The following is a 26,898-nucleotide window of genomic DNA, read 5'->3' as shown; positions in this document are numbered from 1 at the left end:
CCCCCGTGACAAGACATGGGGGTGCACACAAGTCACCAGACATGGAGTTTGGGGACACAAACACCTGGCCAGCCCCCAAGACTTAGTTCCCAGCCTTTGGGCATCCTTCTGGTGCTGGCAGGGGCTGGCAATTTGGCTGAGCCTGACCTCCTGCCCCTTCAAAAGACTGCAGGATGTAGGAGGAATGGACCCACACCTGTCCCATGCCAACTAGGTGGTGACCAACCATAACTGCCTTGCTTGCCTGACGACACCACTTTCAATCACAGGATCATAGAATGGTCTGGGTCGGAAAGGACCTCAAAGCCCATTTAGTTCCACCCCACTCTGCCAAGGGAAGGGACACCACCCAGCAGCTCAGGCTGCCCAGGGCCCATCCATGGCCTCCAGGAATGGGGCACCCACAGCTCTGGGCAGTGCTGCCAGTGCCTCCCCTCTCTGAGAGAACAATTTCCTCCTAACATCTCATCTAAATCTCCCCTCTTTTAGTTTAACACCATTCCCTCTCATTCTATCACTGTCACCATGTAAAAAGTGAGTCTCTATCCCTTTTTTATAATCTCTCTGTAAGCACTGAAAGGTTGCAGTGAGGTCTCTCTAAAGAAACAGGGACAAAGTCCTGTTGCTGCAGCACTGGGAGTGCCCTTGCTTCTCCAACTCCTTAGAGCCAGGCTCCTTTTGGGAGCAACACTGCCCTAATGATGACCATGCTTGTGGCAATGCTGATAGGATGGAGATGGAGAGTAAAAAGGGATGTCAGGTCCAAGAGCAGCCTTTCTCTATGAGAGATGGCCCTTGCTGCTGAGACGTGTGTGATGGAGCACATCACCAGGTACAGGAACCCCTCACTGCTTGCGCTGCTGGGCTGACACGTGCCATGGGAGGACTGCATGGAGGATTTGAGGCTGCAGCTGTTGGGTTCCTGCATAGCCAGAGCTCTTCTGTATTCTGCCTTCTAGGATCCTTGACACCTCCATAAACACAAACACCCTGTGGAGGACAAACGTTCCCCTTCCCGACACACCGAGGCACACAGAAACACACACGTGCACACGCGTACACCGCTCTCCCCCAGAGCACACGCTGTACACACCCACGGGTACACCGACACACAGATGCACAGAGCCACGAACGCACGCAGGGACACGGGTGCAGGGGAGCACCCCAAGCACCCCACACACGGGCAGGAGCTGCCCCAACAGCACAGGAGCCATAGACGACACGCGACCCACGTACAGGTGGCTGCTGCGCGGCTCCCACATCGACATGTGGTGTCTCCTGCGCCTGTCTCTTCTGGGGAGGAAAAACAAACCCGTTCAATCCCCACCAGCCCTTCTCCATCACTGCAGGTTATGCACAGAGGTGCCCAAGGGCGCATGGATTCTGGAGCAAGGAGCTACCAGCAAACTGCTGCCTGTCCGTGCTTGCACACCAGCAACAAGCTCTGTATGTGCTCACACATGTGTGCCCCATTTGGACATCCCACCAGGACACACGGACTGCTTGCCAAGGGGATACACGCTGCAGTGCCTGTGCTAGGGCTCCAGAACTGGGCTGGAGAGAAAGGAAGATGTGACCAAACAAGCTGCATCAAAGTCCTGGTCCTTCGATACTCCAAGCGGAAAGAGCTATTCACTTCTAGTAACACACAGCATTTTTACAGAGGAGGTGATGTGTCGGGCTGGCCCTGTGATGCTCAGAGCATCACCATGTGTTAATGCAGCCATGTGTGCTACCGTGAGACCACAGAGTGGGACACAGCTGATATATGCAAATATGCATACACTGATTTACATTTTTTGCTTTTTGCAAACGCTGTATGTGTGTAAGAACACACAGCCAAACTCACCCTCAGGTGCACGCAGAGCTCATGTTTGCAAGGTTCCGTGCATCACAGAATTATAGAAAGGAAAGGAAGATCATCCATGCTGCGGGCAAGGTTGCCAATTGCTAGATTAAGCACTAGATCAGGTTGCTCAGAGCCCCATCAAAGCTGGCCTTGGGCATTTCCAGGGACGGGCCATCCACAGCTCTCTGGGCATCTGCTTTCTCCATGGGCACTGATACCCTCAGCCCCCAACACAGTCCCATTGCCATGCCAGGGCCACATCACAGCCCCTCACACAGGAACAGCCCAGTTCCATACTCAGGGCACACGGCTCAGGTATGGCTGTCGTTCCCGCAGCAAGTGGTCGCGCAGCGCTCTGGGCACCGGCACACTGCAGCACCCGCATGTGTCTGTCCATCAGGCCTCCCACTCGCCGAGCAGCCCGAGCCATCTGCACCGCGGGCGCCCGTGTGCACACACACAATGCTCCAATCTGCACCGCAGCCACCCACACCAGCATGGCCACGTGGGAGCACTCCTCCCAACCACAATCGGACCTCTCTGCCGGCACCAATGCGCACACCCAACCGCGTACCCACGTAGGATTTGAGCCACCTGTGTCTGTGCACGCCCAAACGCCGAGAGCAGTTCTGCTGCACTGTTGCAGCCTTTTGGCACCAGCTCTGCTCTTGCTTGCCCCTTCCTGCGATTTCCTCATCGTGTTCCCCCGCCAGCTGCTGGCATCAGTGGGGCATCCAAATCGATCCTGGAAAATGTCACGCCTGCACCACTGCAACCCTTGAAACTATCCATCCCAAGCTGGGGGAGGAACAGGGAAAAAGACCTGCAGATATCCCATGTAAATGCCAGTGGAGCAACAACATTAAGGTTAAGAAAATCTGCTTTCCTAACCAGCTATATTTGGCAACAGCTGTAAGACTAGCAAGGATGTGCAGAGTGGACAAATCCTTTGGTGTTGCCACATATTCCATCTCCCACCTCTTCCTCTCTATTCTCCATCTCTTTCCATCCTCTATTTTTCTCCATTCTCCAGCCTAAATTTCTGTCTTCTCTCACTTTACGCAGCGCATTCAGGTGGGCAGCTAAAGCTCATCACAACACACAAGCTCTGCCACCTTGCCCATGAACCCCCAAATCCTGCTTGTATGGATTTCTCTACTATGATGAATATCCCTTCATCCTCAGGCATGTCTTACAGGTACATGACCTCAAAACCAGCAGGCGCGCATGCAGGACAGGGAATCATCACATCCCACTGCTGCAAATCCAAGGAGCCAGGGACCCTGGACACATCCCAAATGTCTAAGATGAACCTCGCCACTTCCTCCAACACTGTGCATTGGAGCTTGCCTAGATTTCTCTCAGCAGATTTGCTGGAGACTCTGCCGTGTGCGAACCTGGCTTGTTTTCAAAGCGTGATGAAACCTAAAATTCCCTGGGAAGGGATTCTATTAAAAAAAAAAATTAAAAAATGAATCCTTTCAGCCATACTGAAATGTACTGTTTTGGGAAACAAATCAAAACGCCTCGTTCCAATGTTGACTTTGAAAGTTTTATATGATTTAGACCATATGACACGGCAAAATAAAGGGAAAAAAAAGGCGTCTAGGAAGGAAAAACAGCTTTCTTCTGCTGAAATGCAGAGGCAGGGTTCTTTAACACTGTGTTGGGGGTTTTATGTGGTTTTGGGCTTTTTCCTTCCCCAAATGACATTTCTGCACAATGAAATGTGATTTTGCAAACCTGCTCCATCTCATGTAACTGCATTACAGCCAGGAAAGGAGCCCAGGGAGGTTTGGATCTGCTCTGTGGGTGTGATCACCACCAACTTTTCCTCTCTGACTTCATTTCTTACCCTTAGCTGCAACTTCAAGTATCCAGGCTTTATGTTTTGGGGCAGAAAGCCACTCTGGGGAGATTTCTGCCATGTGAGGCTCTGCTTGGGGCAGCCCAGGGCCTCTTGGTGAGCTGGTCTCTGCTCCGTGGGGAGCACATATCCATCTCCATCCATCCCAAGGAATGGGCTTGGGAAGCAAAGGGAGGCTCAGGGTGAATGGGGTCACTCACTCAATAGCAGGCATGTTGGGGGCAGACATGGGGCTGACTTCCTTGGCTTTCTGAAGGGCATGCTTCTGGTTAAAGGCCTCCTCTTCCTCCTGCTCATCCTACAAAGGAAACAGAGGGGTTGCTTAGTGCGAGGCCAGCAGTTCAAGGGAATATGCACCCATCATAGGGGCCAAGAGAAACGGGGAGCATGCAGAGACTGCCTTCACTTGTCTCATATTATGGGGACACAGCTTTGCCACCACACCAGTTCTTGGTGATAGTCCAAGCTGCCATCGTCATCTGCTCCCATAGGAGGACAGGGACAACGGGACAGTGGGGGACCTCAGGCTCTGCCATCCCATTTCATTCACTGGGAAAGGGTTAGATTTACATCTACGTGGAGGCTGCTCAGTGAGCCTACAGAAGCTGAGGAATAGGCATGAGCTCTGCAAAAGCAGGCAGCATGGGGTAGCTGGTCACATTTGAAGAGCAGCAATGACCCCTGCAGCTCTCTCCTCCTTGCCTTTGCCCAAACGGTGCCCCAACATTTAGCCTCCCTCAAATATTTCCCAGCATGGTCTTAAAAGCAGTCAAGCCCAGTAAGTTTCTCAAGAGCCATCCTAAATTGCATTCTAAATCACTCCACTGCCCTGCAGGCAGATGTGGAGTAAATAGTGACACCGCTGGAAAGCGCTTCCCTGCCACATCTCCAGCAAATAACAGCCCACACCAGATAGATGAGAGTTATCTCAGTGTGACTGGGGGCAAACAAAGCTAGGGAACTTATGTGGAGAAATGGTTAGGCCACACTTGATGTGAAGTGTGAGTGTTCAGGAGAGCCACAAGAGCAGCAGCAGGTTGGAATACTTCCCCAAACCAAGGTCCAGTGATAGGGGTTGGTATCTCACAGGAGAGTTCCCTGTGAGCCCTCCTGGAGGAAGAACCCCACATCCACTTTGAGATGACCTCTCTGCAAGTTGAGCTGAGCTAAGGGGCAAAGTGGTCACAGGTACTGCTCCTGGTGCCCACCCTTTCCGACAGTAAGAAGAAAAAGGAGCAACTGGAACTTACCTTGGTGAGCTCCTGAGCATTAGCCAGGTTGTCCACTGCAATGGCCAAGAAGACATTCAGCAGAGTATCTGTGAGCAGCTAAGGATGCATAAGCCACATGTTAAGGACATGGGCATCTGCAGCCACCGAGGGAGGTTGGCCCTGATGGCTCCTCATAGCTTAGTGAGGAACAACCACAAGGACAAACGCCTCACCCATCCCATCTGAACCACCCACAGTGCATCTCCAGGCAGCTTGTTATCTGTGTTTGGGACATCCAAGACTGCCCCACGTGTGATGGGTCTCCCTCGATGGGTAAAGGAGGAAGGAGCAGTGGTGGGGAGAGTGGGTGCCCCAAAGAGGGAGATGAGATGGGTTTATTTCTGCAAAAACACAGTGTTCAGGTGGATACAGTTCCCAAACAAGGTGAGGACGATGAAATAGATGGAGGACCACATGCCCGAGCGAACGCCTCCCTGGGAGCGGATGCCATTGTACATCACCTCGTTCCAGTCCTCACCCGTCAAGATCTGCAGAAAGAAAGGCAGCAGATCTGTCACCAGCCATCTTCTCACCATCTGGACAGTCCCATCAACCTATTCCAGACTGAGCAAGAGCGGAGTATGAAGACCTGTTCTACAGGCACAGTCTTGAGGGAGTGAATATCAGACTGCTGAGGGACTGGGTCTCCTCAGAAGTGTTTTGAAACTCTTCCATCATGTCTAATGACAAAGAGAGCCATCTGCAAGTTATGTCCTAGCAGATGATGGAGGGAGACCTGCTTGGTTTAGAAACCTGTCCAGTCAGGTGCAGTGAGCAGATGCCCCCAAACCCATCTGGCTTTTTCCCCTTGCAGCCCAGCTCCTACCTGGAACACCGTCATGATGGCCGCAGGGAAAGTGTCAAAGTTGGCCGATGGTGTCCCATCGATGAAATTAAACCTGGAAGTGGAACCAGAAGGACGTGAGCAAGCTGGAGCCAAGAGATCATCAAAACATAGGCTGCTTATTCATACTTAGAAGGACTTTCATCTGCTCTGGGGAAGATCTGCTGATCATGTAATGCCAAAACACAGAATAAATATATCATGGCCAGAGGGACTCCCATAGCCCTAAGGCACTTCACAAGCAGGGACTTTTGTGTGGGAAAGTTGCCACTGGTAGCAACAGGCTGAGGAGCACGGCTGCAGAATTCCTGGCACCCACAAGAGTATGATCTCTTAGCTTCAAAATCACCCAGCAAAGCTCAGTTTCCCCAAGACCTGCAACAACCTACCCCCCTCCAAACAGCTGCATTCCCAGCAGGGCAAAGACTACAATAAAGAGGAAGAGCAAGAAGAGCAGGCTGATAATAGACTTCATGGAGCTCATCAGCGAGACCACCAAATTCCTCAAGGATGCCCAGTACCTAGAAAACAGAGACAGTGCTGAGCACTTGCGGCAATGCCAGCAGGAGTGACTGGACCTGGGCTGCAGCCACAGCCCAAGGTGGAGGGTGACGGGCACAAATGGTTGGTACACACTTGGTTATTTTAAATATTCGCAGGAGACGAAGGGCTCGTAGGACACTGATCCCAAAAGAGGTCCCTGGTCGGAAGATGGCCCAAACCACTTCAAAGATGCTTCCCACTGTGACCTGAGAAACAGACATGGCCAAGATGAGCTCAGGACAGGCTGTTGCAGGAAGCTTTCCCATTCTTGAGAGCAAAGCACCCACCACCCTGCCCCAAAACCTGGTGTTTCAGTTTGTCTGTCCTGGCCCCTTCAAGGACCGTGTCCTCATCGGTCCCTTGCTCTGTAGACAACCCTAAACATATTCCCTGGTCTGTAGCATCTCCGGAGCCACCTACCCCACAGTCAAAGCAGTTGAATGAAGAATGGAAGTACAGGCGTGGCCCCATCCCATACATCTTCAAGGACATCTCCAGGAGGAAGAGCCCAAGAAACAGGAACTCTGCATAGTCTGAAAGCAAAAACCCAGATGTGCTACCCTTGGGGCACAAAGCAGAGTGCATGCACCCACCGGAGGCCCACATAGCAACATCACAGAGGTGGGACGAGTCAAGGAGCACGCTGCTTCCCCAGGGTATGGAATTCGGAAGCAAGTATGCAAGGAGCTAAATGTGAATAACAGAGCACCAGTCCCACAGTGTTAATCTTCCAGGGTAGATGCATTGGTGCCCCAGGCGATACTGAGGACGAGTGAGGGCTATCATGGAGCAATGCAGTTCCTTAACATCATATGACAATTGTTGGAGCATCCTCCAAGATGTTAACCACACTGCCCTGTAGGGGAATATTAGCAGTTTGGATCTAAATCATCGCACAGCTGGAACTTGGCCAGGGTAAATAAGCCAAACAGACACAAGCCAGTGAAAAGCTTCTCAAGCTATTTCACAAACATTAGCAGGCAACGGTCTGGCTCTTCACCTTGTCCAAAAGATGCTTCTCACCACAACCAGCTGCCACACCACGCTGTGCCATGCTGGGATCCCAGCAGGCCTCAGCATGCTAATGCAGGCTGGGCAGGCCTGGTGCTTGCTGGGGACGTTTTCAAGGTGAATAAGAGTAACGTGGATGAGAAAGCAGCACTGTCCCTCCTGCAACAGCTTGGAAGTAACATATGACTTCCATGGGGTTGACCACACTGCTCTGCTGGTTGCACCATGCCAGAATGGGCATAAATGTACCACCACTGAGACCCTTTGTACCACAGCCTACAGTAGACTGGGGGATGCCCCAGTCACTGTCTTTGGGATCCCCAGTGCCACGTTCTGAACCAAAACTTCAGCTGGAAACTTCTTTCATGACCATTGTTCAGCCTCATCCACGCACACTCACACCTTCCCAGCTCAGACCTTGCAACTGTAGGCATTCAAAAGGAGCTCCAGTAAGATTTCCATCACCACTGCTCACAGTTTTAGGATAAACACAACCCCTGCACCAAACCCAGGGACTCACAGAGGAAGTGTGTGAGCCAGGCCGGCTGGTTGTGATGGACGATGGCCACACAGGCAGTGTTAAGAGCCACCAAACTCAAGACAATCCAGTAGAAGACCTGGGATTTCACCATGTGGCGAACGGAGATGCGCAGGAGCCGCTCCTTGTGGCGTAAATAAGAGGCTCCATCCACTCCTTTGAGACCAGAGCGACTCAGGGGGTTACCTGAGGGAAAAGAAGGGGTGCCAAGGTGAGAAGAGGAGTTGGGATCTCCAGCCTTCATTGCAACATGGAGGTGAGTCAGCTGGCTCCCAACACAATGGCACAAGGATGTCCAATGGTGCTGCATACAACCAATGGTGCTGCATACAACCACCACAACTCAGCGTGCTGTCAGATGTTTGGGGGAGGAAAGCTTCAAACTGTACTGACCCAAGGTGGGATGAAGAGGCCTCCTCTGTGCCAGCCTCCGCTCGCCCACGGAGGAGATATCGACGCAGTGCTCATCGCTGGAGTCACGGTTCATGGCATCTGTCCGGTTCCTCTTGATGGTGGCTCGCCTGAGCACTGGGAAGAAGAACAGAGTTGGACCACGGTGGGCCAGCTCTGCCAGCAACCTGATCATAGGACCATGATCAGGTGATCAGTACTTGGTAAATTCAGGTCTGGGCATGGGATGGAGATAAGATCATACTCAATTGACCCCAGGCCAGATACTCCTCATGTAGGAGCTCAGGAGCCATCCATCTCCCCCCCAGCCCTCCACTGGGCTGCAGACCCCAATGGAGCATCTGTAGGCCCTTTTCCACTCATAGAGGAGGGTTTAAGGCACAAGGAAGGGCAGTAGGTGCCCCCAGAAGGACATTCTCTTACCTTCTAAGGCTGAGGTCCCAGCGTTTTTGTTCTCTTCAGCCAGCATGACTTCCTCTATGCAAAACACACAGCTCAGCATCAGGAGACAAGCCACCACTGGCCAAGCGCATCAGACTTAAGCGCTTTGCCTGGCCTGGAATTGGTTGCTAGAGGGTGCAAACTCTCATCAAGTATAGAGTAAATGTCCAAAAGCAAATTCTCAGGGGTGGCAAGGAGCAGCTACCACATTTCACACCAGAGTGAGAAATGACTTCTGATCAACCCTACTAAATAATAACTAAATAAGTGAAAATTGTAGATAGAAAATCTTGTTTCTGAGTCATGCTTTCAGAAGAAACCCCTCTACATATCCCTGTGAGATCTCTGAAGGGCTCCTTGCCCTCTGCTAACTCCTCAGCTGATCACAACATCTCTTCTCCGCTCACTCACAAGTTAGACTTGCCATCACGCCTGCCAGGGCTGAGCTCACCCATGAACCCATTGCGAGCACCAGGACCACCTTGGGGCTGCAAGGAGACCACTCTCCATCCCAACCACTCTGCATTCCCACCGCCCCCTGGGATCCCAGCCCTTTACCCGCTTTGTCTATCCAGGCCCGGTAGCCGTTGAGCTCCCGCTCGATCTGCTGCTGTCGCCGCAGCTTCATGAAGGCCCGGCGGTTCTCCACACGCTCACGTTCTTTGGCAAACTCCCTGCAATAGCACAGAGCGGTGATGAGAGCACACACAGGGGTCCCACAGACATCCCATCCACACCACACACCCCTCACCTCGCTGCCTCCAGCCACAGCTGTTTCTGCTGTTGTCACCCAACCGATGGCCAAAGCCAGCATGCCAAGAGTCGGGATGGCTGAATCAGAAGGAACAGTCCCTGGATGGTGGATTCACTCTTGAGAGGCATGGGATGAGCAAAGAGGGCAGAGAAACAGCACTGGGAAGCTCTCAGCTCTTTGTGCACAGGAAGCACACAGTGCACAGGGAAGAAGGTGGGTGATGCTCCATCCAAAGCTCATCTGCTTCCCCAGCAACAGTTGCCAAACACTTCCCTTGCTCCAAGTTCCACACCAGTTGGCAAATTTGCTCTGGGTTCCCTCTCAATCTCCAGCAAGCCACAATTAACTGGGACTTTTATAGAACCATAGAGTTGTTTGAGTTGGAAAGGACATTTAAAGATCATCTAGTCCAATCCCTTGCAGTGAATAGGGACACCTACAGCTCCATCAGGTGCTCAGAGCCCCATCCAGTCTGAATCTTGAATGTCTCTAAGGATTGGGCACTCCATCACCTCTCTGGCCTCTCTCCTGCAATACCATTCACTAGGGCACAAGCTTTTAAGCTCTGACTGGGGATCTTCCTTTCTCTCTCCAGCCTCTCCTTGGAGGATCTTCCCATGACTTGAGATACTCCTCTTGTCATCCTACAGACCTCAGAGCTAACACTGTGCCCGCTGCTCACACAGCTTCTAACATGCATGGATATGCCAGCATCCACGTGTTTACATCCACTCCTAAACACACACACAAACATTCTTGATCCCATACCCACACCAAGCACCTGGGGCGTATCCATTCACACTTTACAGCTCTAGAAGTGAGCAGGTTGGCACACAGAGAACATCCCTTGCCCCAGACATCCCTGAGCACACCCTTTCTGATCATCGGGATGGAATTTGCTGGCTGATGTTCCCAAGTCCTGCAGGACTTGGATTGCACACCAGGAGGAACATGGTTGTGGAGAACAAGCAACAAGACAAACATCTCTCTCCCTGGAGCCCAGCAGCAATCTCCAGTCTCAGAATATTCCAAATAACTGAAAGAATTGGTCTGTCTGCTGCAGGGGGAGTTCAAGTGCATCACCCCAGCTGAGCTATTACACCCTTAATGCTGTGTGGGCTTTTGCATGTGTGTGAGCGCGCGTTTGTGTGAAAAGCCCTGAAATGTTCCCTGCATCTCTTGTTTAAGATCCGCAGACAATTCAAGCATTTTTAATTCCACCCCAGGAAGGTGAAGTTTCCTGCCGCTCCGGCATTGAGCATCAAATGACTCTCTCCTTCCAGCTCCGGCTTTCAGCCCAAAATGAGACTTTCTTCCTGGGGCAGGGAAGGGGGAGAGAACAAAAGGAAAGGAAGAGAAAAGCAGCCTAAGTGGAGGGAAGGAGGGCGGGGAGCACCTCCCACAGCCGGCGGGGAAAGGCACTCGCTTTGGGCACGGCGTGTGGAACAGCTCCTTGCCTTGCGCGGGGGAAAGGCAGGATGGTGCCGGCTGCGCTTCATCCCCCACGCCAGCTTCTGTGCATTGCTAACATGGAGATGCCAAAGAGAGAGGATGCCATTGGCAGCCAGAACCAGCAGGGACCCTGCCTTTACCCCACTGGTGCTGTGCCCTGGTGTGACCCGTGTCGTTGTAGCATCTTCTCCAGCAATCTCATTGAGCCTGGCTTGGCTGGGCATGGTTTGCATGGAAAGCCCCCAGCCCCCCGCAGCCAAGAGAGACGAAAGCCGAAGCGCCATCTCCCCATGTCCAAACATTGGCTTGCAGAACCCGGACTGCAAGAAGCCGGTGCCACACACACGCACACACCCAGGGACTAAACGGCCCTTTCTGCTGTGGCAGCAGCTCCGAGGGAGATGCTTCCCACACTCCTGCTCCCTAATGGAGCCTAATTGCTTTTGTCCATTAGGAGGAGGAAGGGGGGGGAGAGAGGGGGGAGGGAAAAGTTAAACTCAACTTAATGAATTATTACATTTCAGTGAGACACGTTACCGAGCAGGGCAGCAGCGGGGGCTGGTGACATCTGAGAGTGGGTAGGCGATGCTGACAGATCAAGGATTGCTCAGAGCCAATTTGCAGCAGCGGGTAGAGATAGCGCTGTGCAGTGAGTGCAGGGCTGGCCGTGCTGACTGACAGCCGCCTGGGAACGCTCCAAGCACGGGGCTGGCTGCCACGAAGGATGCTGCTCCCTATGGTGTTAGGGTTGTGCCCCGTGGAACAGCACTGTTTGGCTTTGCAAAGAGATCCAACATCGCTCCCCAGCCCTACGGAAGGTCCCCAGATCTGCACGGGGACATTCAAGCCTCCGGCATGGAAAAATTCCCTTGCGATACTGAAACCCACCTTGTGCCAAATGTGGGGCTGAGTAGGACCCGGTGTCACCACAGCCTTGGGAATATCAATAGCAGGCACTGAAGGATGAATGGAAGGGCTAGAAATTGTGGTGGGAGCTCAGTGCCATCTGTTCTCACACTAGCGAGGCAGCATCCAGACCCATGCCCAGCCTGCCAAGGCCATGAGAGCAGATGGCTTGCTCTTCCCATGCCTGCAAATCATTCTTCGTTCCCATTCCCGTGCCCAGCAGGAGATCTTGGGGCAGCCTTCCTCTCTAGGCTGCTGCTGCAGCTGTGCATTCATAGAACCATGGAACTGCTTGGGTTGGAAGGATCCTTAAAGACCATCCACTTCCACCCTCATGCAAAGAGCAGGATTGCCAACCACTAGATTCCTCTTCTTCATTGGTGTTCTTGGCTCAAAGCACTGCAGGGCCAAGGTCAAGTTTTAATAGGAGAAGAAACCATGTGAAAGCATCCTCAGAACAGCCTCATTTGGGAAAAAAAAAAATAATAAGGCTAAGAGAAAAACTATCACAGATGCTGCAACCCACTTGTATTATAGCAGGAGCATCTTGGAGTCCAGAGGGGATATTATAGAATCATTAAGGTTGAAAAAAAACACTAAGATCATCACGTCCAACACCACCCCCATCCCATGCCCACTGCCCACATCCCTCAGTGCTACATCTCCATGGTTCTGTAACACCTCCAGGGATGGTGACCCCACCACCTCCCTGGGCAGCCTGTGCCAGTACTTCACTACCCTTATCTATAGCACAGGTCACACCAACACTGTGGTTTCCATGCTGTCAAAGAAGCCAGCCACCTCCACAGAATCACCTTTCACCACCAGTAAGCACACCGCCAGCAAACCAGTTACCAAAATGGTCATAAAATGACACACAGCAGCAGATGGGGTGGGAAGAAGCTCACATGCTGAAGCTGAGGCAGCAGTAGCGTGCTGCTGTAAGAAAGCCAGTTGTAGTGGGCTGTGTAGCAAGAGATGCCATCTGTAAGGCACCAGGTAATGCTTCTGCTCTGCTCAGCACGAGGGAGGCTCACGGCTCCTGTTTTGAGCATCACAACTTGAGGAAAAACACTTTCACCTCCGGAAAGGCTAAGGGACAGAGCTGGCTCCCAGAGATTTGGAGAGGATAGATGAGGCAGGTGCAGAACAGGAGGATCAGCTGGTATCTACCCAAGAGGTGTAAAGGAACTAAAACCAGAGCAGTGAGTGCTCTCTGTAAGCTGGTGCTGGAGCTTAAACAGAAGGTGCAAACAAGCAGCAGGGCTGGCACAGCCAGCCAGAGGGTCTGGGCGCTGCGCTGCTGAGGTCGTGCCTTACATCAGTGATCCATTTAGCAGAGGCAGATGCTGATGGTTACCCTCTACCTTGGGAGAAGCTTGTGATTTAAAAGAGGTTTTCTAATGGGTACCACTGGAAGCCTTCTGCCAGGTCCTACAGGGGCTCGTGTTAGACAGGGCTGACAGCGAGCAGCGTGAATGATTCACACAGAGCACGTCATGCTGATTTGCATTGACACCGTGTGCCAAGAGGAGAAGGGTTTCCTGTGAACAAAAACAGAGGCAGAAGGGGAAAGCAATGCCCATGTGAAAGCACAGGGAAAAGGCAGTGCAAACAGGCAACTGTCCCCAACATTGAGCAGGGGATTGAGGGGCTCCAGTGAGGAACCACCAAAGTTCCCATCCCCGGAGGTCCTTTTATAAGCTGGTTCCTCCAAGAGGTGCAGATGTGTGGCCCCACGTAGGGCCCAAAGGCAGTGGAGACAGAGCTACCACTGGCCAGCTATTTCATAGGACACTGTGCTCCTCCCAAGGAGTGACATTCTGGGATCTGAGGGAAAATGCACACATGGAGGTGTGTGCTGCATGTTTGGCTCAGCCCTGCTGTTCTGTGCATTGCTACCTTTAAATGCAGCCGAGTTTCCCAGGACACAGGCCGGGCTCAGAGCAGCCACGAGCCTGCAGAGCTTATTGTTTTGAAATAGAGAAAAACGAAGGTCAAAGAGGGTAAATATCAAATGTTAAAAAAGCCGCTGACATCCAGCTGCAGAGCCTCAGCTTCAACATGTGTCTCGAGGTGACAAGGTGGGGGTTTGCATCTGTGCTTCCACTGTTCCAAGGACACGCCGCTCCTCCCATCCTCTCCTGGGCTCTGCATTTCATCCTCTGTAAACAAGGCAGGTTTTGTCCCTCTTTGCAAGTGACAGCAATCTGCAGATGGGAGGTGTGGGGCTAGGACTGATACAGCATGAAAAACCACCATTTTTTCAGTATTTCATCACGTTAACATCCCAGCAACTTTCAAGCTCTCTAATTGATGGCTTCAAAACGCAAATACAATGGATTCAGAACCAACCATCAAGTGCAAAACCCACAACAACTGCTAGATATGTCATTGCCACTGCAAAACAAACAAACAGCCGCCTACAGCGTACAGAGGACTGATAATGTGCAGTGATTTATTTGGGAGATCCTGCTCAATCCACCCAGCAAAGGTGTAAAGCACCTCTTTCAGAGAATCACAGTACGATTGGGTTGGAAGGGGCCTCAAAGCCCCCCAAGCCCCTTCTGCTGTGGGCTGGCTGTCCCCAAAGCTCAGGCTGCCCAGGACCCATCCATGGCCTGGGGCACCTCCAGGGATGGGGCACCCACAGCTCTGGGCAGCAGTGCCAGCTCCTCACCACTCTGAGCGAAGAATTTCCTCCTAACATCTCACCTACATCTTCCTAAATTAACCTCTCCTAATTATGGCCTCCAAGGAGCTGGGCATTGCCAAAGGTGTAGAATCATCTGGGTTGGAGAAGACCTTCAGCCCGGTCACCAGGCTGATCCATCTACCCAGCCAAGCAGCTCCTGGATGCTACTGCTAACTGAAATAGGGAAGAACTGGAACAAACAGCTCCAAAAGCAATCTCCAAAAGCAAAAGCTTGCTGCCGAGTGCTTTCTGAAGAGCATCAAAGCGAGCCCTTCACCTACAGCCTGCAGACCATGGGGAGTCCGCAGAGCACATCTGCAAGAGAACAGCAAACACGGAGTGGCTGAGCCACGCCAGCAAATAATTCCCAAGGAGAAATCAAAGGGGAGACCCTTGCACTGCCTCGTGGCTGTGGGTTTTTCCTCTCTGGTCCCGCTGGCTGCAGGAGAAGAGGATGCTCCCAGTGACATGGGGGATGTGGCACTCCTGACACACTCCTCTTGTCAGGCAGCATGTTCACATGGGGCCTGGGGCCTCGGGGACAGGTGGCACAAGCAGGCAAGGCAGAGAGGTGCTCAATGAATATGGATGCCCACCTGGCTGCTGAATATAGATGAGCATGGCTCCTCTGCGTCAGCCACAGAAGGTGCTCAAGTGCATGTCGGTGAGATGAGAGCTTCTCCAGAGCACAGCAACAAGTGCAGCCCAAATCTACATCCCCATTACAGCTCAGAAGAGCAAATTCCCAAACACAGAGTGGGCACAGACATCTGCCCTCCTCTAAACCACTCCGCAAGATGCCACCACTGCTGGAGAAAACACAATGTAAGCTTCCAGTGTGTATTTCCTGGGCACGTTTGTTGGCATCTTGCTGTCATTCATGACGTCCCCACAAGATTTCTCCACAAGCACCTCCAAGACATTAATCATAGAACCGTGTGAGTTGGAGGGGACCTTTAAAGGCCATCTGGTCCCACTGCCCTGCCCCGAGCAGGGACACCCACAGCTCCATCAGTGCTCAGAGCCCATCCAGCCTGATCTTGGCTGTCTGTAAGGATGGGGCACCAACCCCACACCCACCTTTGGCTTCAAACCATCTGATCCAGCTCAAACGTGGACCAGCAGAAACCCCTGCTTCCACTGATAACGTGCACTTGTGCCTTTGACTCCCCGATCATTAATTGCTAAAACTTAATCTTATTCATCATTTGTTACGCCTCAAAATTGGATAGGAAAAAAAATCCAAATGAAGCGAAGTGAAAAGATTTCAGAGATGGTACAGAAGGCTCCTGGAGGAGCTGAAGAATACTCTCAGGAGACTGGGAACGCAGTGCTAACCCAACCTGAAAGAAAGAAGATCTTAAGACAAAGAAATCTTGCCAAATTGATCCTTTAATTATAACATTAGTCGTTTCTTTCAAAGGCTTAGTGCAAGAGCTGAAGGTGGGGGGCAGAAAAGACTCAAAGGGAGAAAAGACTTAACATCACCAGGATGAGTGGAAGCAATTAGGAGGATTTAAATTACTCTCTTGTTTGGCACAAGGCAGATAGATCTCATTTCTCTCGCCATCGTTGCTCAACTTCTTGCTTTGGCATCGCCCTGGGTTACACCAGCCCTAGGACACATGATGTACCGAGTCGTGCTCCTGAGCTCCCAGCCCCACAGCACTGCAGCGGCTGCTCCTTCCCTGCTCTCTCTGATGCTCCTGCCAGGGTTATTTCAGGAGCTTGTGGAGCTTTAAAAGCTGAGCAGTCACATCTCCTTGGGCTTTATACCTGCGAAATGTGCACAAAGAGGAACAGGGCCAATTTTTTTTTTTTCCCTTTCCTGCTTTCAGTTGGAATTAATTGATCTGTAATTGCACCCATAGAGGGGAAAAAGTTAATAGACGCAGTAATAAATGCCAAAGCCCCAGAAGATCTGGCTCTCCAAGCCCCTGCCTGGAGCGACTCCATCTCTGCTAATAGTGCTGCATGCAATTCCAGCGCATGTGTGTGTGTTAGTATTTAGAGAGCAAACCGAGGGGCCTCGGCATGATGGAAATCATTGCTTTTTCTCTCCCACATACTTAGTGCTCAGGAGCAGATGGATCCAGGCTGTTTACATCACGGAGGTCATGGCTCAGCCTAACAGTTGGGGAACTGACTGTTGGGAGAGATGCGCATCGCAACCAGAAGATTGCTAAATCTGGGCTCAGGCAAACTTCTAATGGTGGCAAATGAAACAAATGTCCTCCTGCAGCCTCTTGGTATTCATGACCTGCCTTGGGTGGCTGGTTGGCTCCCCAGTGAGAACAGCTGCTGAGCTGTAGCGGGGAAGGCAGGAGGCCAGACCACATCCCAGTGCAACCACCCCCTCCCTGCTCAGCCCAGCGCAGGGGGATGCGGAGTGGAAAAGCCACCCTTTGCCTCCCAGAGCAGAGCCCAGTGCTCTCTTCCAGCACAACAGAATGGTGAGAAATGTTAAAACCAACAAAACCTCTGCAAGCAGAGTGAGGAAGGCAGCCCTTGCATGCCTCCACTCTGAGGACACCGCATCTCACAGTCCTCCAACAGCCCCACCACGAGGACAGCCAGCCTCAACCAGGTCCTGCACCCAGGGAGGCTGTGGCCTCACTGTTGGCCATGCACAGCCCATCTGGCTGCCTCCATCACCTTGCCCAGCCCTCCAGGAGCTGAGCAGTCAAGCTTTTCCTTAGGTAGCTGGCACACCACGAGAGCATCTCCATTGCCAATTAGGCCACCCACCCACTTGCATCCTTCCCCAGTACAAACCCTATCAGCAATAAACAAACATTGGAAATGCCAGCCAGCGCCTGGGAAGAGCCTGAGGTGACTGCATCCAATTCAGCGGATGTAAGAAGGGCTGCCCCACACAGTCCTGCTGTGGACAGGCATCAAGGGAGAACCACGCCATCGCCATCACACCTGAACTCATGGGGACATTTAGGACAGTGATGGAGATGGTCAGCTTCCACTTTGATCCCTGCATCCTGACATCACACGCCACTCAAAACAAGGACCAAGGAATCATATGATGTACATGCAAAGGAGTCTTTTTTTTCCTCACTGTAGGCTGCCTCTGACCATACAGCCATTCTGTGCCCAAAAAAAGCATCTTGGAACACCCTCAAGGTACTCCATGGGGTTGCTGATTACACCCCAGCAGGTGCACCCCACTCACCATATCCCACTGCCCTCACTCTGCACAGCCTCACCACCAGCCGCCCTCCCCACGTGCCAACCTCTGCCAGTGCTGGGGATGCGCTGATGCAGCCGCAGTTCATTGTCATGGAAACAAGAAGCCTTTTTCTCTCCAAGGCCAGCCTGATGGCTTGGAGGAAAATCTCTGTTCCACATGGAAGATCAGGAATGAGACAGTCGTCTTTCCCCTGTGTCCCCCTCCATGTTCAAGTGATGCTTGGTATCCCCAGCCAACAGCCCCCAAACCCATCCCGTGCCCACCACGCTCCATCAGCTGTCGAATGTGCACCTGGGCTACAGACACATCCCAAACTCATAGGCATTTCTGTAATCTCTTCTTCTCCCTCTCCCCTCCCAGTCACAGTCAACAACTTCTTGCACATCAAAACACCAAAATCTTCAGCCCCTTGTTTTGAGACAGGCACGGAGGGGAGTAGCAAGGTATGGGGACGTGGCAGCACCAGGGCCAGGCACAGGGCTCAGGCACATGCCAGGAAGATGGTGACTTACTTACCCTGACAGCACTCCCAGGACAAGGTTGAGGACAAAGAAGGATCCAATGATGATGAGGGGGATGAAGTATAGCCAGTTCCAGGTGGCTCCTAAGGCATCATTGGTCTGGAGGGGAAAGAAATCACAGGGGTGACATTACACACAGCACAAGCAGAGGGTACATTAATTCAGGTGCAGGAGGATTCTCCTTCTGTACTGACCACACCAAGCTCCTTGGGGTGACCACCTCTTCGACAACCCTGACAATAGGCTTCTGCCATCATCCCACTGCACTGCTCCATTCTGGCCGCATGAAGCAGGCTGCAGCTCCAGACAGTCATTCACCAAACAAAGCTTTTAATAAAAGCAATGCCCCCTCACCCTACCCTCACCCACACCTCGCAGCCACTCCGTTTGTCCCCTGGTGTAAGGCACTGTGCACATGATGCCAGGCTGGAGGGTGATGCGGCAGAACGTGACTGTCTGGGGGAGGTGGCATCAATCTTGTTGCAATGAAAGGCTCTTTCTCTTTTCTCTCTTTCTTCCTCCTCTCCCCGTGCTAATTAAGCCCTCATCTCCGTCTGAGTCATTAGCACCACATCTTCCCATCGGCCAGCACAGGAACCTGCAAGTGGGGAGGTAGCCACCTCTGGTGACCACCACGCAGGTACTGGGGCCACCAGTACGTCTGGCTGTGAGCACCAACCAGCACACAGAGGGATGCTGCAGGGAGAGACACCAGTGCTGCATATCAGCCCCTTCCCTGAGGTTGGTCCCCATTCCCGGAGATGAGAACGACGCACTGAAATCCCATACTCACCGTTGCTCTCCAGAGATACTTGGACTCACCCATGAGTCCCGGTGCCAGGCCGCTGCTCTCCAAAAGCAGCATTTCCCATGGCATTCAAGGCACTGTGTACCTCTTGGAACAGACTAACTCTGGACTCCACTCTGCTGTCCAGGTGCCATTGGGCATCTACCACCTGTGTTGGGATCACTCCCCACCAAGACCAGGCATGAGAGCCAGAGGCTTTCCCCCAAGCTCTCAGCACAGGGGCTCCATTCTTATAGGTGAAGAAGGCATCTTTCCCCACACACTGTGGTGCCCTGAAAGCACAGCTAAATCTGGGGCAATGGGGACTAGCATTACCCTGCTCTAATTGCCTGCATTTTCCCTTTTGTTCCTTAAGAGCTCAGCATTTCTCACTGCTTCTCAAACCCATAGTAGACAGAGAGACTACCTCTCCACCTCAAAGCTGAAGAGCGTCTAACCCTGAAAAATGCACTGTTCCCGCTGGAAATGGCAACCACTCTAATGGTTGTCCCTAAGTCTCAGCCTAAATTTATCTGTGGACAGTTTATATCCATTTGTACTTTTGCCAACATTGACCTTTGGCTTACATAGCTCTTCTCTTCCCTGTTTCCCATCCTGATATATTTATAGATGGTGACTGTTGCCATTCCCAGGCTCTGCTCTGGTAGCTCAAGTAGGGTTCATTCAGTTTTCTCCCACAACTGCCTCTCCCTCTTCGTTCATCCCATCCAGCGGCCCCTCCTCTGCTCCAGTCCAGGCTCAGTTCACCATCCATGTACACAGGAGACCCAAGTGAACGACGCTGACAGGTCCTGCTGCATCCATGCACGATGCTGCTGAGACCTCACCATCCTGCCTGAAAGCTTCTCCTCTTTCTCCTCCATCTCCATCCTGGCACCTTCCAGTCACAAAGACCCAAGTTCTTGGGAGGTATCCTCGCTATTCTCCAACAAGCACACGACTCACTGTGAGAGCCCTAAACCACCACCCAGCCCTAAACCGCCTTGGTGCTGCTCCTTTCCCACTAGCTCTGCTTTGCCAACACTTCCCCTTAGGGAAAGCATTACTACGACAAGCGACTCTGCATGTTTCCTGCACTTAGAAAACCAGTCCTTGGATGCCAGGTTAGCCCGGCATGACCTACCTTTGGCAAACCCATGATTCATTTTCCTCTTTCGCCTCCAAAATCTGTTCCGAAATGGCATGCAATTGAGGTCAGGCTCGCAGCCCTATTCCTGCCTGCCTTACTTTTTCCTTCCTCCCCCCGCTTTTAAATATAGGCACTGCATTCACTCTTCCCCAGTCAGCTGGTGCCTCCCCCAGCACGCCGGAGCTGTTATAAATACGCAGGACCAGACCTGCCATCTATGTGCCAGCTCCCCCTAAATGCAGTGGGGGTGATGCTCATCGCCAAGCTGGTGGGCACAATGGGCTGTGGCTATGCTCTTGCTCTTGGTCACACACTATCCATCCTTTTGTTGCCACTGGGTTCACCAGAAGTTTGAGTGAAATGTCCACCTGGTGCAGGGATCTGTGCCCAAACATCCCTTTGTTCCAGGTTGGATATTAGGAAAAATTTCTTCTCTGAAAGAGTGGTGAAGCGCTGGAATGGGCTGCCCAAGGAAGTGGTGGAGTCACTGTCTCTGGACGTGTTCAGGAAAAGGGTAGACGTCGCATTGAGTGATATTCAGTGGGCATGGTGGCGATGGGCTGATGGTTGGACTTGGTAAACTTTTGTTTTTTTCCAACCTTAACGATTCCGTGATTGGCAGAGGTGAGAAACCACTTACTGCTCCTTTGAGCACTCTGCATGAGGTCCATGTTGCTCGAATTTCAGCACTTCCCAACTTCTTTGGCACAAAGAAATCATTTTCTTTACCAAGCAGCCCCTTTTCCTTTATATTTGGAGCATCATTCAATCCTAATACCCTTCCACAGACAGTAATTCACCACCTTGTGCCTTCCCATAGATTTTCCACTTGCTCAGGACCCAGCAGGACATCTCATGCAGGGTCCAGGGAGGCCAGACCATGGGTAGTTCAATCCCCAGACTACACCAAAGCTGCAACTCCTTTAAATGAAGAAACTCCTTCCTGCCCCTGGCCTTGTGCTGGAGATGGGCCTGTTGCTCACACAAAGCCTTTGGGAAACTGAGGAGCCACCTGATGTCTGGTCTTTCTTCTTCACTTTAAGGCAACAACCTCCTCATTACAGAATCACAGAGCCATTTCGGTTGGAAAGACCTTCAAGATCACCAAGGCCAACCATCAGACTGACTCACTGAGTCCCACCGCTAACTCATGCCCATTAGTGCCACATCCACACATTTCTTCAATACCTTGAGGGATGGAGACTCCACCACCTCCCTGACAGCCCATTGTGGATCACTCCATCCTAAAATACCACCAGCCACGCTCTTCCTTGGCCGCCTGACCACAAAATGTGTTCACTACCACCTTCAGGAACGCGTGAGACACTGACATATACAAAGCATACAAATGACCCAGGCCACCTCACCAGCTCGGGCCACCAGGGCGATAGTGCTGGCACCATACCCAACACCAAGGCCACCACATGGACCGGCCCTGTTACTTTGGCAGCTCCTATATTTCCAAAGGGCAGGAAAAGGCATAGGGAGCTGCAAAAGCAGGTCTCACTCAGGGGCCAGAAATCTAAAGAAGTCTAAATATATACTGCCGTCGAATGCAAAGCACAGGCTCGCAGCCCACACATACCCTCCCTCAGCATGAGAAACTTCAGGATTTTTTTGCTGTGCTGGGAAAAAATAATAAAACAATCACAAACTCAGTTTTTTCTACCTAAAAATTAGCAAAAAGCACCTTCTGCCTTTGCAGGGCACCTTTGGATTCCCAGTGGTTTGATAGAAAGTGCAAGGGAAGGAAGGGTGATGCTGGATGGACAAGCAGATAAGCTTTGCTATTGAGAGAAACAGTCTCAGAGATGGTCCCTGCTCTGAGCAGCAGCACAGCCACGTCCCCTGTCCAAATCCATCCGCATCAGGAGAGCCTCTGCGATTTCTGCTCTAATCCAGACCCAAATGGCACGTAATTAGATTGGGGTAATATTCAGATATTACCATAACCCACTTGCTTAGGGAATAAACACAGCTTGGGAGCAAGGCCCACAGGCAGATGCAGCGGGGCACACCATCACCTCCCAGACCCCAGTATTGCGGGGTCTAAGGAACAGAGCTGGTACTGAGCCTCCCTGCACAGATCAGTAGGAACAGCATCACAATCCAGCCAAAAGCTAAAAAAAAAAAAACAAAAACAAACCATGAAATTAAAGAACTCTCCCAGCAGATTCCCTGACCTAACCAGCTCCCTCAAGACCTTGACACCCACTGCTGCTCCACAGCACAGTAACAGATCTCCTTCTTCCCTTTAATAGCTATAATTTGATCTCCTGCGTGCAGGACCATGCTTCACTCCCCGCCAGCTGTGCCTGGTATCTGTCAGTGACCCCAGTGCTGTACAAGATCTGAATGAAAATGCTTTTCTTCTCCAAATTAGGTTAATGAGGAAATTGGTATATTTCCTTCACAGAGCAAGGGCTGGGCCCTGGCGGGCCGTATCCTATCCTGAGTGGATGCCCAACGCTGTGCCCACAGCACTGTGCAGACCCCAGGGTACCAGGGCTCCCCACAACGGGATGCAGGATTCTTGGTGAGGGCTGAACTGTGTGGGCATGCATCCTGCCGGATAGGAACGGGGAGACAGGGAAAAGCTCCCGTGTATTTCATTTTTCCCGTTTTCTAAATGAAACATTTCAATTTCAGACTAAGAAAACAACGCGTCGCTAAAAGCATTATGAAAAATTAAGTGTTTTGAAAGTGCTTGATACGGGTGTGGAAACTGACTTTGGTTCTGTTCTACTCTGATCTGCTGAGAAATCACACCCAGACCCCCCAGCACTGCACACCATGGGACGCCAATGAGACCCTCCATGGGTTGCCAGCAGGACCTTCCATGGGATGCCAACAGAATCACAGCCCCTGGGCTTACCAAAGAGGGGCTGAAACTCTCTGTCCTTGTAGGACAGCGCCAGAGCATTGGGTTCTGCTCTGTTCCTCTGGCTCAGGACAGAGCTGTTCCCTTGGCAAGCAGGAGGAGGGTGTAAGCAGGCAGCTCTCAGCGGAGCAAGCCTTCGAAGCTGCAGATCCAGCAGACACAGTTTGTTTCTTGCTGTGTCACTTCAGTGCGCACACATTAAAAAAAAAAATAAAGAGGAAAAAAAAAAAAGGAACAGTTGGCAAGAAGGAGAGGGTCTGGCTTTAAGTGCTAACAAACAGCTGAGCCAAGAGAGAGCAAAAACCAGCACCCTGCCCGTGGCTGCTCGGGATGTATGCAGCAGCATCACTGGGCTCACTTGGCAGGGCTCAATGACCAGGAGCCATTCAGGGGAAAAACAGCACACTCAGTTAAAAGTTTCGATGGTGTTCAGCCCTTGGGGCAGCACTTCCTCAGCTCCTCTTCCCTGGAAAACCCAGCACTTGGCTCCCTCCAACACATCTCCCTCCACCTTCGCTCACCAGCATCTCTCTCCCTCCTTGGGAACGCACAGGGATAAAGGCACGAGTGATGCTCAGGACCTCAGAGCCAAAGGCACAGCATCGTGACCCCCTGTATTTATCACCCCAAACCCATCCATCATGTCGACAAGGCGGATTTTGGGTTTACAGCAAGCAGCTGTGGCCCGTCAGCTCCCTTGATGCCTTGCCATGCATTTTTAATTAGCAGCACGGATGCTGCTGTAATGCCTGTGAGGCAAAATGTTTTTACCCATCGCTGCTAACAGCCGTGGCCTTGTGCACAAATCAGGGCTGTGCCAAGCCCCCTGCCTGCTCCCACCACCTTGATACCATCGGGGCTGCCCGCTTCCCACTCCAGCATCAACCCCACTGTGACACCAAGCAGCTTTCTGCACGTTGTCTGTTCCCCATGCCACACAGCCAATGTTCCTGGCACACAGCGTGGAGCGGCCCATGCTCTCTGAAAAGGAATCAAAGCACTCCAGGGGTGAGCAAAGGGAAGGACTCTGGTTTGAGGTATTTTTTGCTGTTTTTTGCCCAAACACACCGTGATTTCTGCATAGCAAGGCGGCATCTCACGCAGGCAGGGTGAGGAAAACAAGGTGAGAGCTGAGTGCATCCACAGAATAACACACGTGGAGAGCACCACGGGGCTGATTACCTTTTTCATGATGCTTTCTACATATTCGGAGAGATGTGCTTCTAGACTGGGTACAATTGTGGAAAAATGGCACTTAAAATCACGATACAGCTACACGGGGGAATATTACAGTAAGCAATTTCTTTGAGAGATTGCTGAAGCATTTTGCCTACCATCTCCTCTCCACTGCAGAGCTCCTTGCTAACCCAAAAGGGCTCCATTTCTCACCCTGCACCCAATGGCCAAACCCCCAGACCTGCAGGCAGCAAGCATTTCCCAGAGGACCTCAGCCTCATACACATGCTTGCTCACATGTCCTCATTTGTGGCTTTTTTCCCATAAAAAAAGAGTTCCAAAGCCCATTTTGCAGCCTGGAGCCATGCATCCCCATGAGACAATGGAAGGACAAGAGGCAGCTGAGGGAGAAGTGAATCAGCAGTGATTTGCCACCAAGCCCCAAACCCTCATTCAATTAGCAGCTGAGAAGGTCCCTGATCCTTCCATTAAAGGTAAGTAATAGCTGGAGGTGGGCGAGGAGCAGGAAAGGGAGGCAGTGGGCAGTCACAGCCATCAGGGATGTGATGACAGAGCACATCTGGCCAGCGATGCCGAGAAGATCACTTGAATCCCAGACCACCAGGCATCCCTGAATATCTATCTCAGCTATGGGTCCCAGCCAGCTGCCATGGGGATGGGAGGGCTTAGAGTGGGGTTGTAGGGATACTCAGGAAAGGAATGGGCTTGCCCTGGTTCCCAGACATCCCAAAGGCAGTTCTGCAGGGGAAAATCCCTTTTCATGCTGTACCCATTTATCCTGACAATACGCACTATGATTAAGTCTCTAAGCCCACTGATGTACCAGAAATGCTCCTATATTTCGATCTCCCAAGTGGTTCAGTTCTGCCCAATTCCCCAACAAAGCGACAAGATGCAGACACCAATAGCTCCTTTAGGATGAGGAGGAACAGAACCTCGGGGCAAGAATCATCATTGAATGATAGAACTACTAAGGTTGCAAAAGACCACTAAGATCTCCAAGTCCAACCATCAACCCCTCTCCACCATGCCCACAGCCCACGTCCCTCAATGCCACATCTCTATGGTCCCCAAACACCTCCAGGGACGGTGACCCCACCACCTCCCTGGGCATCCTGTGCCAGTACATCACCACTTTTCAGAGAAGAAATGTTTCCTATCATCCAACCCAACCCTCCCCTGACACAACTTGAAGTCATCACCCGTTGCAGATGAAGCCCTGGCCAAGACTGCTCTCCCAGACCAGGTTTTGGTGGTCCATCTGCCTCACGGATGCCAACCAGAACCCCCAGCATCACCAAAACAAACAGGGTCCCTGATGCTGGCAGCACACAGCCTTCATCCAGCTTACAAAACAGCCTTCCTGCTTACAGCAAAGCAAATATTGAAGAACGTTTCTCCATTGCGATCCATCCAATCTGCCTCCCGCAGAGAAATGCCACTCTGTAAATCTCCAGGCGTTATGGGAACCAGTGTATAAAAACATTCCTGGTGCAATGACGCCGGAGGCGATGCTGAAATTAGGCTGGGAACAGAACTGGCACGGCTGCTTCCAGTCCATGAACTGAAACCCATCGCCCACAAAGATGCAGCCATGCACCTCTCTTCCTGCTTCATGTTCTGCCCAGAGCTGGGGATGGGATGTCCCCTTGGACCAGTGGAACGTGTAGCACACATCCCTTTATTCTCCATCTCCTCCCCAAATGGGATGTGCCGATCCCTTCTCATAGAATCACAAAATCAGTTCAGTAGGAAGGGACCCTTCAAGGTTACGTGGTCCAACTCCCCTGCAATGAACAGGGACATCTACAGCTATTTCAGGAGCTTGGTCTCCACCACTCAGAATCTCAAAAATTTCCAGTCCAAGTAAATGCCACCTCTAGAACCCCCCATATCCCCACACCCAGCTGCCCCCAAAAGCCCCTGACTCACATTGTACAGAACTGTGGTCCACCCTTCCATGGTGATGCACTGGAAGACGGTCAGCACAGCGAAGAGGATGTTGTCAAACTGCGTGATCCCATCATTGGGACCGATCCACTCCCGGCACTCATAGCCCGGCGGACAACCCTGCACCCCGCAGGGGTGGGGAGGGTCCAGCTCCTCCAGCTCACCTGCGAGCACACAACATAACCAATGGAATGGGAGTGAGAGACGGGGAGAACCTGGAGGCAGATGGGCGATTGGGGGATGCAACTGCATGCAACTGAGGGATGCCCCCAGTGTATAATGCAAAATGCAGGTCATAACCCCTGGTGGTCACTGAATCAGCACGCGGATAGCAGAGCATGGTGCCCAACCCAGGATGCAGGGTGCCTCCCTCACCTGAATTGTTTGTGTAGCAGGCTCGGTGCAGTTTCCCACTGTAAAACTCCAGGCCAATGATGGCAAACATGAGAATAGCAAAAAAGAGCAGCAAGCCGATCTGGAGGAGAGGCACCATGGCCTTCATGATGGATTTCAGCACAATCTGAAGGCCTGGAAGAGAAAAGAGTGAGTTCAGCTCAGCAGTCCCTACCCAAGATACATGCACCCTGTAGCAGTGCAACAGCTCCTGGTGCATCCATCGTCTCCTAAC

General features: G+C 51.9%; 1 protein-coding gene across 8 annotated transcripts in view; it reads right to left on the bottom strand.

Annotated features, from left to right (window-relative positions):
- The window catches only part of CACNA1E (calcium voltage-gated channel subunit alpha1 E), a 60,431-nt gene that overhangs the window by 26,300 nt on the left and 7,233 nt on the right, over positions 1 to 26,898 (bottom strand). For 5 of the 8 annotated variants that reach the window (XR_002118096.1, XM_010715921.3, XM_019618603.2 and 2 more), the window contains exons 4-18: positions 26,646 to 26,798; positions 26,253 to 26,434; positions 18,301 to 18,404; positions 9,334 to 9,449; positions 8,758 to 8,811; positions 8,317 to 8,451; positions 7,906 to 8,109; positions 6,795 to 6,907; positions 6,468 to 6,580; positions 6,221 to 6,352; positions 5,814 to 5,886; positions 5,358 to 5,475; positions 4,967 to 5,034; positions 3,917 to 4,014; positions 1,237 to 1,293 (exon numbers count right to left, since the gene is read on the bottom strand). Coding sequence is in view for 7 of the 8 variants with exons in the window: in XM_010715921.3 (XP_010714223.1) it covers positions 1,237 to 1,293; positions 3,917 to 4,014; positions 4,967 to 5,034; positions 5,358 to 5,475; positions 5,814 to 5,886; positions 6,221 to 6,352; positions 6,468 to 6,580; positions 6,795 to 6,907; positions 7,906 to 8,109; positions 8,317 to 8,451; positions 8,758 to 8,811; positions 9,334 to 9,449; positions 18,301 to 18,404; positions 26,253 to 26,434; positions 26,646 to 26,798 (1,720 nt within the window). In the remaining variant the exon portion in view is untranslated. The remainder of the gene's footprint in view (positions 1 to 1,236; positions 1,294 to 3,916; positions 4,015 to 4,966; positions 5,035 to 5,357; positions 5,476 to 5,813; positions 5,887 to 6,220; positions 6,353 to 6,467; positions 6,581 to 6,794; positions 6,908 to 7,905; positions 8,110 to 8,316; positions 8,452 to 8,757; positions 8,812 to 9,333; positions 9,450 to 18,300; positions 18,405 to 26,252; positions 26,435 to 26,645; positions 26,799 to 26,898) is intronic. The other 3 variants (XM_019618606.2, XM_019618604.2, XM_019618605.2) reach the window with 1 other exon arrangement.

Source organism: Meleagris gallopavo, chromosome 10 (assembly GCF_000146605.3).
Source record: "Meleagris gallopavo isolate NT-WF06-2002-E0010 breed Aviagen turkey brand Nicholas breeding stock chromosome 10, Turkey_5.1, whole genome shotgun sequence".
Lineage (NCBI taxonomy): Eukaryota > Metazoa > Chordata > Aves > Galliformes > Phasianidae > Meleagris > Meleagris gallopavo.
This window is presented reverse-complemented; position numbering and strand designations above follow the sequence as displayed.